At 39.9% G+C, this 14,406-nt stretch overlaps 1 protein-coding gene across 2 annotated transcripts; it reads left to right on the top strand.

The window, feature by feature from the left end:
• The first annotated feature begins 4,032 nt into the window (after window positions 1–4,032).
• LOC107292792 (keratin, type II cytoskeletal 5-like) lies at window positions 4,033–14,000 on the top strand. 2 transcript variants are annotated; one of them, XM_015821917.1, is made up of 9 exons: window positions 4,033–4,557; window positions 6,283–6,497; window positions 7,837–7,897; window positions 8,133–8,228; window positions 8,960–9,124; window positions 10,214–10,339; window positions 12,151–12,371; window positions 12,718–12,752; window positions 13,405–14,000. In XM_015821917.1, the coding sequence occupies exons 1-9, from the start codon at window positions 4,042–4,044 to the stop codon at window positions 13,599–13,601; spliced, it is 1,632 nt and encodes a 543-aa protein (XP_015677403.1). In that variant the 5' UTR covers window positions 4,033–4,041; the 3' UTR covers window positions 13,602–14,000. The 2 variants fall into 2 exon arrangements, with proteins under 2 accessions (XP_015677403.1, XP_015677402.1); XM_015821916.1 differs by lacking the exons at window positions 12,718–12,752; window positions 13,405–14,000 and adding an exon at window positions 12,503–12,544 and having other exon boundaries at window positions 4,042–4,557; window positions 12,151–12,375.
• Window positions 14,001–14,406: the final 406 nt, after the last annotated feature.

The following is a 14,406-nucleotide window of genomic DNA, read 5'->3' as shown; positions in this document are numbered from 1 at the left end:
CATGTAGGGGCCTGTCTTTGGACAATTTAGTAGATATTTTTTCATTTAATATAGCTGCCTAGAAAGTCTAAGGGGGTTAATCATCAGAATCACTGTACTAGACACTGTATATCTGATCTGTGGTTTGAGTTGTTTACAAGCTGATTCAGTATTAAAGGGAAAGGATAACTCAGGATGGTTAGGAATAATTGCTGTAATGTATATCGATTCTAGGCTGTTTAGCCAAAATCTTCAAGGAATGGGAAATGAAGAAAATAAGATCTTAGCTATTGTGCCATCCCAATCTTGCAACCTGCAGACACTCCAGTAGTGAACTATGAGGTTCACTTTGTGGTATGTGTCTGGGAGACTGCTTGCATAAACCAGTTCAATCATCAGTCACCTTTGCATAATGTGGAAAGCTGCATACTGCAGCTCAGACAAATAAAGATTCCCGCTTTCCTCTCATACTCTGCTCATATATCAGACGTGTTCTTGACAATCTGCCCATTACAAATTTCAATTTCCAAATTGTGCACTGATGAAGTAAAGGAGAAGAATTCTAAGCAGATTAATGTTTAGAAGAATAAAGGCATACATGCCCATCAAAAAATCTGTACTTTGCACTGTTTGCTTGAAAAAAACTGCTCATTCCCTGCCTAAGGACTGGAGCTGCCATGTGGGTTTCTTCATCAGCTTAATTAATTAAAAATAGATTGATTCCTTTTTAGTATGGCTGATCCTTTGAGTGATCTCAGCCAGCTGTGTTACTTGAGTAAGAAGCAACACACAAGTGACAAAACTCAGTTTTTCACTCAGAATAGTTTCTGCAGATCGATGCAGTTCAGAACTGAAATGGAATAAAATTACAACCTTTAGATTTCTGAGAGCTTTAAAGTTTTTTTTTAAGTTCAAATTTGATATTTATATCAAATTCGAGATAAATTTCAGAACAGGCTTTGACATAAAAGTAAAGCCTTCATCCAGTTCAGTTTTCACTTTTGGTGTTTTCATTGATATCTCTATATACTAACCAGATGTCCAAGCTAGTTTACCTTTGTTCAAGATTGAACCAAAGTTATTAGTTACTGTAAGCCATGGGTGTCAAACTCGCAACGTCTCACATGATGTGTCGTGACGTATCGTGACTTTTTTGCCATTGCTGGCAATGGGGTGGTTGTGGTTTTGCTATGATGCATCCGGACCATGGGCCGGCAGTTTAACACCCCTGCTGTAAGCTATTTTTTAAATAGCTCTCAAGGCATTGTACTTTTTGGCTGAAAAAATAAAACTTCTCTGATTTGATTTACATGTCAGGTGACTGAGAATGTCAAATTCTGACTGCTGCTACTTGTTAGGAAGACAAAATTTATTTGATCCAAATTCAGTTCCCATGATCACATCCAGGTAACATTCTTGGCAACAGTAAAGAGGTAGCTTGTCCTTGCCTTTTGAGAGGCTTAAAAAAATGTCTACATCCAAGACCAGTGCATAGCCCTGATATTTACTAATAGCTTCTAATTCAAATACTAAGTACTGTAGGACCAATCTTAGTGCTATCAAATATTGACTGGATTCATGTGTCATACGAAGGTATGATTGAACTATGGTTTATTTAATATAGCTGAATTGGGTGTTTTGTACAATCAATCAGAATAGAGTTGGAAGAGACTTTGGAGGTCTTCTGGTCCAACTCCCTGCTCAAGCAGGAGACCATATACCATTTCAGATAGGTGGCTGTCCAGTCTTTTCTTAAAAACCTCCAGTGATGAAGCACCTACAAGGCAAGCTGCTCCATCGATTAATTGTCCTAAAACAGCTGGAGGTGGGTGGGTTAGCCTATGTCAGGGGTCTTCAAACTCGGCCCTTTTATGACTCATGGACTTCAACTCCCAGAATTCCTCAGCCAGGCACGCTGGCTGAGGAATTCTGGGAGTTGAAGTCCATGAGTCATAAAAGGGCCGAGTTTGAAGACCCCTGGGCTATGTAAACTAACTGAGGACAATGGGGGAGGGGGAGACAATTTCATCCCTAAATATACTGCTCACAAAAATAAAGGGAACGCAAACCCCTTCAGTTCCATGATAAAATGTTCCCTTTATTTTTTTGAGCAGTATACAAGATATAAATATTTTCCAGATAGTTTCATGTCCACAAACAGAAAGACAGAGACACACACAAACACATACACTCACACACATAAACATGTTCTCCATGGAATTCAGTGGAATGTACTCAATGGAACATATTTATTTGAAGCCTTACCATGAAGTCCACTGCATAATTACTCAGGAATAAGTGCTAAATGAAAACTATTCCCAAATAAGAGATCCAATGTGATAAATGGTTAAGATGATGGGCTGAGAGCAGGGAGGCCTAGTTAGGCATAGAAGCCAGGGGGGGGGGGCTTTGCACCAGTCAGTTTCTTAATTTTGGACTGGGGAATAGAAAAAATAAATCCCCAAAAATAATACCAAACAACGTCTGTAGAGTTGCCAAGGAAATAACATGGAGCTGTCCATAAAGATGCCAAGTGTTGGGATTGACTTGAAGCCCCCACTCCCAAAACTCCCAGTCAACACAGAGATGATTGCAGTGTTTATTTTGTGATTGTTGAATTGCTTCACATGCTGCAAGAGAGTGATGGCATCAGGCCACACAATTTCTGCTGTGGAGTGGGTTTTTAAAAATGATATCATAAATGCCTTGATGTGTGGCAACCTTATGTAGGGTTGCCAGAATTCTATTGAAAATATTTTTTTTTATTGATCTCTGTTCTGGGTATGGATTGATTTGGTAGATTATTTGGTGGACTCCAGAATTACTGTGGGCAGCTTACAATTTTAAATTTAAAAAAAAAACAATAAAAAGGAACTAGAGTGACTGGTTAATAATATCCCACCAACAAAACACCAATAGGCCTCCCAAAACACACCATCCAATCCTGGGAGAACGATCATGTTATTAAAAATCTCCAGAACCTCACTTGTGTGGGAGCCATAACAATTTCTGGTATGATATCGTTCAGACACTGTGAAAGAGAAGGCGTGCTTTCCTGTTGGTGGCATTGATTGATAGAAGGGGCCTGAAGCAAAACTCTGTCTGATCTTACTGGATAGGCGGAAAGTGTATGAAATAGACCAGGGGTGTCAAAATGCCGGCCCATGGGCTGGAAGCATCATGGCGAAACCGCGCCCACCCCATTGCCAGCAATGGAAAAAAAGTCGCAATACGTCGTGACACGTCACGTGACATTGCGAGTTTGACACCCCTGAAATAGACAGTCCTCAGATACTCTCTACCAAGGAGGGTTTTACAGGTAATAATGAGCACAAAAATGAATTGGCTTACCAGAAGCCCTTCAGTAATTTATGCAACTTGTGGAACAATGGAGTTGTATGAGCATGTCCAACAATACCTGCACCACTGAATTTTGGACCAATTTTTTCTTCCAAATAGTCTTCGAGGGTATACAGAGTATATTACAGAAATCCAATGTGTGGTGATTATGGCATGAGTGACTGTCTCAAGGACCTCCCAGTCCAAGAATGGATGCAACTAGTATACCAGATGAAGATGGACCTACTGGCCACATGCTCCGCAAGCAGGAGCTGAAAGTCCAAAACTACCCCCAGACCATCTTCCTCACAAGCTAGAGCAACTGATGTGAAACAAAATTTCCCACCAGTTTTTTTTTTCTTGTTGTTCCTTGGATACATTTCTCTGGCTCATTTCCATCATTTAGTGCATAACTTGAGGACAGTATTTATTATTCCCAAATGACAAGCAAGCATGTCTTAGCTGGTTGCACTTCCCTTTAGCTTTTATGTGGGGTGTGTATGGCAGGACAGACTGATGTCACCATTCAAAAAAGCCTTAGGGCATGCCCAGCAACATTAATCAGAAAGATGATCAACTGCAATCACAACCAATCCCACTTCCTTGACAATATAAATAAAAGAAGAAACCTTAAAACTTAGAGCTGACAACTACACCTGCCTCTGCATCTTTCTCTCTGTACCTCTTTCTGCCTCTTTGTTCTCCAGCTCTTCACCAACTAAAATGTCTCACCGAGCCAACATCAAAATTCAGAGGAGAGGCTTCAGTAACTCATCTGCCATTCTACCTAACTTGTGTCGCACCAACTGGAGCTCACAAAGTGTGGGCAGAAGTGGAAACTGTGGCATTGGACGTGCTAGCTGGGGCCGGGCCGGTGGGACTGGTTTTGGCAGCCAAAGCCTTTACAATCTTGGTGGACCCAGGAGGATTGCAGTTGGAGGCAGTTATGGCAGTGGCATCGGTGGAGGCTATGGGTACGGTGGTGGAGTTTGTAATGGCTATGCTGTTGGTGGTGGTATCGGTGGAGGCTATGGGCTAGGTGGAGCTGGTTTTGGTGGAGGAAGAGGGGACTCTTGCTTCCCAGTTTGCCCACCAGGTGGAATCCAAAAGGTAACTGTCAATCCTAACCTGTTGGTGCCTCTCAAACTGGAGATTGACCCCACCATAGAGAAAGTCCGCAAAGAAGAAGGAGAACAGATCAAGATACTCAACAACAAGTTTGCCTCTTTCATAGATAAGGTGAGAATAAATAAATGCTTTATTTTGTTATTTCAGGATGCAATGAATTGGGGAAAGAGCTCAAGAGCTTTCCTACAACTTCTTTTGCAATTTTCACTGATTTCATCACAGTTGTTATTTATCACTGGCTGGCACCAGCTAGATATAGGTTACAGAGCTGCCAATTTTTGCCCGGTCTTGTTGCAAGTAGCAGTAGCAACCTGACTGGAATAATGCTATGGGGATTTTTTTTTTCTCCTGTTGCAGAAAGAGAGATTGGAAAGGTTTCTAAAGTTAAGATTATATTTTCTCTGAAATGAATCTCAGTAGGTCAGTAGAGTTTCTCACTATACAATAGTTGTAGAAAAATGAGATTAAGCAAACAGACTTTATTTATTTATTTATTTATTTATTTATTTATTTATTTATGTATTTATTTATTTATTTATTTATTTATTTATTTATTTATTTATTTATTTATTTATTTATTTGACTTATGTGGCCACCTACATTATATGTTAACTCTAAGAGGCTCACAATAATCCATAAAAAACATAGTGAAAAGAAAAAAGTACTCTTCCCCCAGGTGCCAGACAATCATCCTCACAGCTCTACTCCCATCACAGCCCAACGCTTGGGGAAAGAGCCAGGTCTTCACAACCCCCCCCCCCCCCAGAAAGTCAAAATGGTAGGGATCTCTCAAATCCCAGGTGGGAAGTGTTCCAAAAGACTGGAGTGGTCATTGAGAAGGCATGCCTCTGTTATGCATACGTTGTATTCTTAAAGATGGTGGAATTTGGAGCCATCGAATCTTTTGTTTCCTGGCTGGTAACCATGAATCATTGATTGGACAACCATTTGTCTGAAATGGTATAGGGTTTCCGGCCTGAGCAGGGGGTTGGACTAGAAGACCCCCAAGGTCCCTTCCAATTCTGTTATTCTGTTAATCAAACTGCTTTGATGCACATGACTATGACCCTTTAGCCAGAAATATAAAATACGCAGATATGATATAGCTCTTGCTCAAAAAACCTTTAGCAGAGTTGGAGAAAGAATTGAATCATGATGAGTAATGTGGGATATAGAAGAGGCAGGTATCACACTCGAAGTGTATACAAGATAATGCCTGAGTAGGCTTAGAGTTCATTCACTCATTCCTGCATTCACTCATTCATCTACAATTGCAATTTGCCTCATTTCAAAGTGTCTATTAGAAGTATTTATGCAATAGTGGGATACTTTTTGAGATGAGACTTGCAGCATTGGTGACGTACAAAATTGCATGAGTAGCTACACTCCCGTACACAGACTAGTCTAGAGGAATATGTTCTTATTTGTATACTGCCTTTATTATTTTTTACAAATAATTCAAGGCTGTGAGCATATCCTACACATGTTTCTCCTCCTATTTTCCCAACAAAAAGAATCCTGTGAGCTGAGTTGGGCTGGGAGACAGTGACTGGCCCAAGGTGAACTAGCTAACTCATAGCTAGAGGGCATTAGGTACAGGAGGGTTAATTGTCAGAGAGCATGGGTGAAAAGGGAAGGCAAGGAGGGAGGGAGGAAGGCACGGAGGGAGGGAGGGAGAGAAGGAAGGAAGGAAGATATTAAAGCAAGAAAAAAGTAGCCTTTTTTGTACAATCTGCTCAAGAATAAGTCAAAACAATTTTAAAAATATGCCAGGGATTACAAAAGGATTTGCCTTTTAATCCCCCAACTCCCAAATCCGTGTCTTTCTTCTTCCAGGTGCGTTTTCTTGAGCAACAGAATAAAGTGCTGGAAACAAAATGGACTCTGCTACAGAAACATGACCAGAAAACTGTGATGAGTAACGTTGAGCCACTTTTTGAGGCTTACATCAACAATCTTAGGACACAGGTGAATGATCTGGAGAAGGAGAAAGTAAAGCTGGATGGAGAGCTACATACCACCCAAAACCTTGTTGAGGATTATAAGAGCAAGTAAGACTTTCATCTTACTCCCTCTTTTATGCATGCTTGTGCCAGCAAATCAGGTTTTTTGTTTTATGCCAGGTGACAGCCTGGACTGGTCCCTGTGGTTTTCTTGGCAAGATTTTCCAGAAGTGGTTTGCCATTACTTCCTTCCTAGAGCTGAGAGTAACTGGTCCAAAATCACTGAGTTGGTTATGTATCTAAGATGGGACTTAAAGCCACAATCTCTTAGTTTTGAACTTAGTGCCTTAACCACTATCCCAAACTGGCTCTTAATATTTTGAGCCCTCTTTTATACCCTTGGCTTATATTGCAACGAAGGACCTCACACAGTTCATTGCACCTAAAAAATCTCACAACAGGCTCTGTTAAAGAGAAATGTGCAGAGGTGCTTTACCAGGTACATAGCTGGATTTCAACTTCCTCGGATCTCAGCATAGTTAATATTCCTGGGTTGCACAAATTCGGATGACCATTACACTGACACAGAGAATCACAGAACTGCTAACTCTTTGCAGATGATTGTTCAGCCTTTTCCAGGCAAAGTATGGCAGGCCTAAGCCACCAAGAATGTTGGTACAGAATGTTGGTAGTAAAAGAAACTGTGTAGAAACGCTCAAAACTTTGTCCATCTTTCTATCTGTCTGTCCTCCTTCAGATCTTGTAGATCCAGTTCCAGAACCAAGCAAATTTTCTCAGACAGTTTTGTTATAATTGACCAGTCACTTCTGAAAATCACCTCTGGGATGATAGTAGTAGTAGTAGTAGTAGTAGTAGTAGTAGTAGTAGTAGTAGTAGTAGTAGTAGTAGTAATAATAATAATAATAATAATAATAATAATAATAATAATAATAATAATAATAATAATAATAATGAAGGGACCTTGGAGGTCATCGAGTCCAACCCCCTGCTCAGGCAGGAACCCTACACCATTTCAGACAAATGGCTGTCCAGTCTCTTCTTAAAAACTTCCAGTGTTGGAGCATTCACCGTTTCTGGAGGCAGGTTGTTCCATTAGTTAATTGTTCTAACTGTCAGGAAGTTTCTCCTTAGTTCTAAGTTGCTTCTCTCCTTGATCAGTTTCCACCCTTTGCTTCTCGTCCTGCCTTCAGGCGCCTTGGAGAATAGCTTGACTCCCTCTTCTTTGTGGCAGCCCCTGAGATATTGGAACACTGCTATCATGTCCCCCCTCGTCCTTCTCTTCATTAAACTAGACATACCCAATTCCAGCAACCGTTCCTTATATGTTTTAGCCTCCAGTCCCTAAACTTTCAAGCAGTGCAGCATCTTTACCAGATTTCTCTAAGAAAGTGTTATTTTTTTTTTTCTCCTCCGCTGGCCCAAATAGGTATGAAGATGAGATCAATAAGCGTACGGATGCAGAGAATGACTTTGTAATCCTCAAGAAGGTGAGAGTCTGCATGCAGTGTGAACACTTTGTAAAAAGGCAGCCCTTGCTATAATGTTAAAAGGTGGGACTATCCCAGAAACAAGTATAATCTCAATTAGGATATACATACATATTGTATACTGTACATACATACACACATATACATACATACATACACCAAATAAGGATAATCAGGAAGTAATAATAGACTAATAAACAGTCCTTTAACTTCTCACCATGTGTTTCCTTTTTAGGAAGTGGATGCTGCCTACATGAACAAAGCAGACCTAGAAACTAGGTTACAATCTTTAGTTGATGAGACTGATTTTCTCAGACTCCTACATGAAACCGTAAGACTCAATATTATTTTCTTTGAATTGTGCTCATTATGTTATGCAAATATATTTTATGTCCTGCCAAAGAGATAGCTACAATATTCATTTACTTTCTCGAACTAGTTTGAGAAGTCCCCTCCTGCTCATTCCTAGATAAGATGATGCTATAAACAGGATTGCTAAACAGAATTTTGTAGCATAATTTGTTATAAAATGGGAAGGAAGGAAGGAAGGAAGGAAGGAAGGAAGGAAGGAAGGAAGGAAGGAAGGAAGGAAGGTCAAGCACAAAGTAAAGGATATCAGCGGAAAGGCAAACATTGAAAATGGAGATAATTATTAAGACTAGCAACAGTGGTAACAAGCTTTATACTTTTAAATTGCCATATTAAAATCAAAAGATGTTGACATTTCTCAAGGAATTTAAAGAACTTTAAGAATTTCAAAATAGGATCAGAGTTAATTAAGAATTTTCTAAGAAATCCTGCGGTTTCAGAATCTAATGATAAATGCTCTCATGAGGAACAGTCATTTCATATTCTTTTACTCCAATATTTACTGATCCTTTATGGATTCAATGAAAATAACTGAAATTAAAGAAATTATGCAAAATGAACACCCCCTTCCAATTTCCTTACTTACCTACTAATAGAAAGGATCGCTAGCTCTAAATTTTGAATTAGGTACTTGCCAAGGCCTGATCATTTTATGTATGTTTTCTGAGTGGACTATTCCTATAACATGTGCAGGAACTGGCAGACCTACAGAGGCAGATCTCGGACACTTCTGTGGTTTTGTCCATGGACAACAATCGCTACCTGGACCTCGACAGCATCATTGCTGAAGTCAAAGCCCAGTATGAAGACATTGCAAAGAAGAGCCGGGCTGAGGCTGAAGCTTGGTACCAAAGCAAGGTAAATCAAGGGAGTCGGGTGGGTCAGTTATTACACAGAGTTAGCTGTAAGAGGTGGTCAAATGTTTTCTTCCAGAATTGGAATTTAGCAAAGCCAGGTGTTGGAGGGACATTGCCTCTTCTCCTTTCTCATTGTCCCCCCCCCCCCCAGTCGTTTACTGTAAATCTATTAGTAATCAGGGAAACTGCATGCCACTCTGGCCTCTTCTAAAATAGAAGGGAGGAAATTCTAATTCCTCCTTATTTCCTTTTCAATTTGCTGTACTTGCACTTTTAGAAAGGCACTTTCTCCAAAGGAGATTGTGGTAAACGTGTGTATGCAACCTTTCTACTTCTCAGCTAGAATTCTCAGTTTGGGAAATGTTCTTACCCAACTTTAATATCATCTTAGGATTTGTTGCCCTTTGATGTCATTATTCTATAACAGTGGTGGCGAACCTACGGCACGGGTGCCAGAGGCGGCACTCAGAGCCCTCTCTGTGGGCACGCGCACCGTCGCCCCAGTCCTAGGCCTTCAACTGGGTTTTATAAAACCTTTTCACTTTAGGCCTCTGCCGCCATGTGTAAAAAAAAAAAAAAGATTCAATCAATCAGTCAATTTCAACTTCTCGCGGGAAAAAAAAGATCTTGTAAAGTTGGAATTGATTGAACTTTTTAGTTCAGCCACGCCCACCCAATGGGCCACACCCACCCAATGGGCCACACCCACCTGGCACCCAATGATGCATAAGTGGGTTTTGGGTTGCAGTTTGGGCACTCGGTCTCTAAAAGGTTCGCCATCACTGTTCTATAATTTAAGAATTTTTGACCCTAGTTTAGTTTTTAAATTTAATGTTAATTAATCTTGTATTTACTGGTTATATTATATTGTACACTACCCAGAGCCCCTCTTTGAGGGAAATGGGTCATTTAGACTTATGAAATATAAACAAATAAAACATGTAAAATTTGCAATGTAAAATATCTTGAGGCACCAGATTGCGGGAGACCAATAGACAAACAGATGCATACACTCTCACAAATGAATCAAACTGGCTCATTCAATTAAATAATTAAACTACAGTAGCTGCTTTCCACTTTTTTTTTTTAGTTTGAGGAACTCCAGGGTACTGCTGGAAGACACAGTGATGATGTTCGTAACGCCAAGCATGAGATTTCAGAACTAAACCGACATGTCCAGAGAATAAAGGCTGAAATTGAAAGTGTGAAAAAGCAGGTAGGTTACTGCATTGTTCCAGAGTTATGATCATACAGTGATAATGGCTCAGCCACATTTCTGGCCTGAAAGAACATTGTAATATATCATATATTATGTTCCCAACAGATTATTCCCAGGTTGAAATGCTTTATTTTTTATCATAATACAATGCTGCCTTTTTTGGCATATATTTAACTTCAAAATTAGCAATAGCAATAGCAATTAGCACAGAGGACATGCTCACAGAAAAATTACCTCTTTACATTACCTGCCTGCAAAACAAAGAATAACACAGCATCTATAATGCTCATCCTCATAACTTTCGCAAAACCAATTATTCTTTTACAAACAGCATACAAATGCAAGCAGCCATCTTCTCCCTGGTCTTCTTCTTTCCTTTCAACTTTCCATTTAGACCACACTCAATCCTGTCTAAGGAAAAGCAACAGCAACATGGCTGATCCTCTTACTGCACTAACTAGAAAATGTTGGGGGAAAGGAAATCCTATCACTAGTTACAATGCAACAGACCAATTGCTGCCTACAGGATACAGAAAATGTCCCATTTCATTGCAAGCTGAAGTACTTCCCTCCTGAAGTTGTGGGTGCTCCATCATTGGTGGTTTTCAAGGAAAATTTGGGCAACTATTTGTCCGGAATAGTATAAGGAATCTTGCATTGAGCAGGTTGTTGGACTAGAATTCCAATGTCTTTTCCAGCCCTATGATTCTTTAATTTGAAATGCCTCTTTCAAAGCTGGAATATTTTGCACATAGCCATATTATTTCCTTAATACTATCCATGCTTATAATACAAGTTGTCCTCGACTTACAACAGTTCATTTAGTGACCGTTCAAAGTTGCAACAGCACTGAGAAAAGTGACTAATGACCATTTTTCACACCTACAACTGTTGCAGCATCCCCATGGTCACATGATCTTGGCAACTAGTCCATATTTATGACAGTTGCAGTGTCCCAGGGTCATGTGATCAGCTTTTGCGAACTTCTGACAAGCCAAGACAATTGGGAAGCCAGATTCACTCAACAACTGTGTTACTACCTTAACAAATGCAATGATTCACTTAACAACTGTGGTAAGGGGGGACGATCAAGAGCATCCTGTCATACAGCATCACAGTCTGGTTTAGAAGCATCACTGCTTCAGACAGGAAGGCAGTGCAGAGAGAGGTGAGGATGTCCAAAAAGATCATTAGCAGTTCCCTCCCTTCCATCCAGGGCATAGCACAGAAGTATTGCTTGAGCAGGGTCCGTAAGATTATCTGGGACACTACACATCCTCTTCACAACCTGTTTTCCTTGTTACCTTCTGGGAGGAGGCTTCGTGGTATCCAAAGCAGAACATCCAGATTCAGCCATAGTTTCATTCCATACAGCATTAACCTTGTGAACTTTCAAGCTTCCTCCTTCCATTATATATTCAAGATGGACAGTATTTAATATTTATTTGCTATGTATATGTAGGGGTGTGGGTCTATACATAAGTTGTATATAATATATTTAGGTGTGTGTCATGTATGTGTTCACTTTGAGAGTGGGCAACTAAATTTCATTTTTGATGTGTGCCATTGTGCCCACAGTAAAAAATGACGATAAAGGTTATCTTATCTTAAGAAAAGTCATAATATGGGGCAAGGTAGCCCTTGACATTTTGGGTATGGCCTCAGACAACCTACTAAAGGCCAAGGATGGTCCTTGGTCCAATAAAAGTTATATATCTCTGCTTATGAGATATTATAACTGAAGATATTTTGCTCTGTTCTGAAGGGAAGACCCACTATGCTAATTTCTCTTTCCTTCCTCCCCTAAGTGTGCTAATCTACAGGCAAAGATTGCTGAAGCAGAAGACCGAGGTGAACAGGCACTCAAAGATGCAAGGCAGAAACTGGCTGAACTTGAGGATGGTCTTCAGAAAGCCAAGCAAAATATGGCCAAACTACTCAAGGATTATCAGGAACTACTGAATGTGAAGATGGCCCTAGACGTTGAGATTGCCACCTACAGAAAGCTTCTGGAAGGAGAAGAATGTCGGTCAGTGATAGTCCATCTAAGTAGAATCTTTACAGATCTGTGCAAGTCTTTGTACTCCAAGTCTGCCTTTTTGCTATTATTACTTCAATAATGAAATACTATTGTGTGGCCTCCAGAAGCCTTGGGTTCAGTCCACAAACTCCCCCCAAAATTCCATCTCCATTAGCATGTAGTTCTGTGGGCATAGTGAGTCTTTTTCCCTTGCTGTTCATCCTTCAGGGTCCTTAAGGATTTGATGACTTTGCAACAATAGTCATACAACATTGGTTTTCTTTCAGACAACTATATATGCTCAGAATACATTTGAATTCTTACCAATGCTTGATTCCTGTTTTGTTTCCTGCAGATTGGCAAATGATGCTGCCGATGCCGTGAACATCTGTAAGTATAATGAAGAATATTCACATTATAGGACCTTTGCTATACAGAGATGATTAAGAGGGTCCTTACCTCTATTTAGATGGAGAGAATCGCATGTTGTGTTGTCCTTTAACCCTCCTGCCTTACCTCTTCCCTTACAATTTTAGGTTTTGCAATCATAACTGCGGCAATTATGCTAGCAGTAGCACAGCAAAGTTCTTGGTGTGTTATGTCAATATGGGTATGGGGTGAAAATTTGCATCTGTTTCTATCTACTTTTTTAAACACCTGTAGAATGCCATGGGGCAGAATTCAACCAATTTTTCAGGCCTCAGACAGCAAGACTCAAATCTGTAGGAACTCTGATCCATCACCAAATCTCACAACACATTAGTAATTCCATCCTGTGATCTCCTATGGCTTTGGAATTCTTGCATTGGATCTCAAGCAAGATCATCATACTCTTTCATCTGACCTTTGGCAGAATTAAAATAAATAAAGAGGTTTTAAAATCATTTCATTTGGGGGGAATGTTTGAAGGTCCCATTTTAGGAAAGATGGACTTGACAGAGTCCATAGTGATTACCCTTCTCATAATTTCAACAAAGTAGCTGCCTTTCTGAGAACAGAAAATGCCCGGGGTCTTCTCTAAGTCTATCTATTTTTTTTGCAGCTGTTATCTCTTCAGGTATTTCACGAGGATCTGCTGCCGGCAGTGGTCTTGGCTATGGAAGTGGCTTCAGCATGGGTGGAGGTAGTTGCTTTGCAGCAGGAGGTGGCAACTGCAACATTGGAAGTGTAGATCTTGGAGATGGCAGCTGTTCTAGCATGAAGTTTGTTTCCTATCCTCCGACAGGTTACATAAACTAAAGGTCCAAATCCTTGTACTTTTAAAAATGAAACACGTGAACCATGTCTTCCCTGGACCTCTCCATGCAGTATTCATACATCTGTCCTTTGCTCCGTGTTCAAATTTTGTAAGACAGTCCATTTCTTTGCTTGTACATAGACAGCATTCTGCTTTTTAAATGATTCAAACCGTATTGAGGCTCATGTTCCGATTTTTCCTTCTTTCATCCATGTCAGATTTCTACATTTTTCAAGGTTTGTGTAAACTAGATAATCTTCTGCACTGTTTTTTATCCTTGAAATCTGTACTTTGAAATATGGCTTTACTTTTCAATATGTATATTCAATAAAAACATGATTATGAGGCAATTCATTAAAAAATCAGTCTTGGCATTATTGTAATGTTGTCAAGAAACAGGCCAGAATCATGATACTGCAAATGGGCGATTTTGGACACCTATGATCTTCAAGGGAATATGTTTTGGGAAGATTTGAACAAAGGTCAAACCAATTCTTGGCCATTAATTTTTTATTATTATTATTTTGCTTCAAGTCAATGTTGACACCTGGCACCTGCCTGGAGAAGTCTCTGCCCTTTTCTTGCTAAGATTTCAGAAGTGATTTGCCAGTGCCTGCTTCCTACGGCTGAAAAAGAGTGACTGGCACATGATCACCAAATTGGATTTATTTCTAAGGCATGACTAGAACTCACAGACTGGTGTCTTAACACTACACCAAATTGGCTTTTAGAAGACTAGCGTTGCTGGTTTTTCATTAGTAAAATGTACTGCAATTGTTTATCTAGAATCACCTGGAACAAAATAGT

The sequence above is a fragment of the Protobothrops mucrosquamatus genome, unplaced genomic scaffold (genome assembly GCF_001527695.2).
Source record: "Protobothrops mucrosquamatus isolate PMUCROS unplaced genomic scaffold, P.Mucros_1.0 scaffold1422, whole genome shotgun sequence".
NCBI lineage: Eukaryota > Metazoa > Chordata > Lepidosauria > Squamata > Viperidae > Protobothrops > Protobothrops mucrosquamatus.
This window is presented reverse-complemented; position numbering and strand designations above follow the sequence as displayed.

Excerpts from the sequence above, each read along its gene's own strand:
- LOC107292792 (XM_015821917.1), top strand. The coding sequence starts at position 4,042 with ATGTCTCACCGAGCCAACATCAAAATTCAGAGGAGAGGCTTCAGTAAC. Across the intron at positions 4,558-6,282 it reads TTGCCTCTTTCATAGATAAG|GTGCGTTTTCTTGAGCAACA; the intron begins GTGAGAATAAAT and ends TTCTTCTTCCAG. Across the intron at positions 12,753-13,404 it reads TGCCGATGCCGTGAACATCT|CTGTTATCTCTTCAGGTATT; the intron begins GTAAGTATAATG and ends TTTTTTTTGCAG.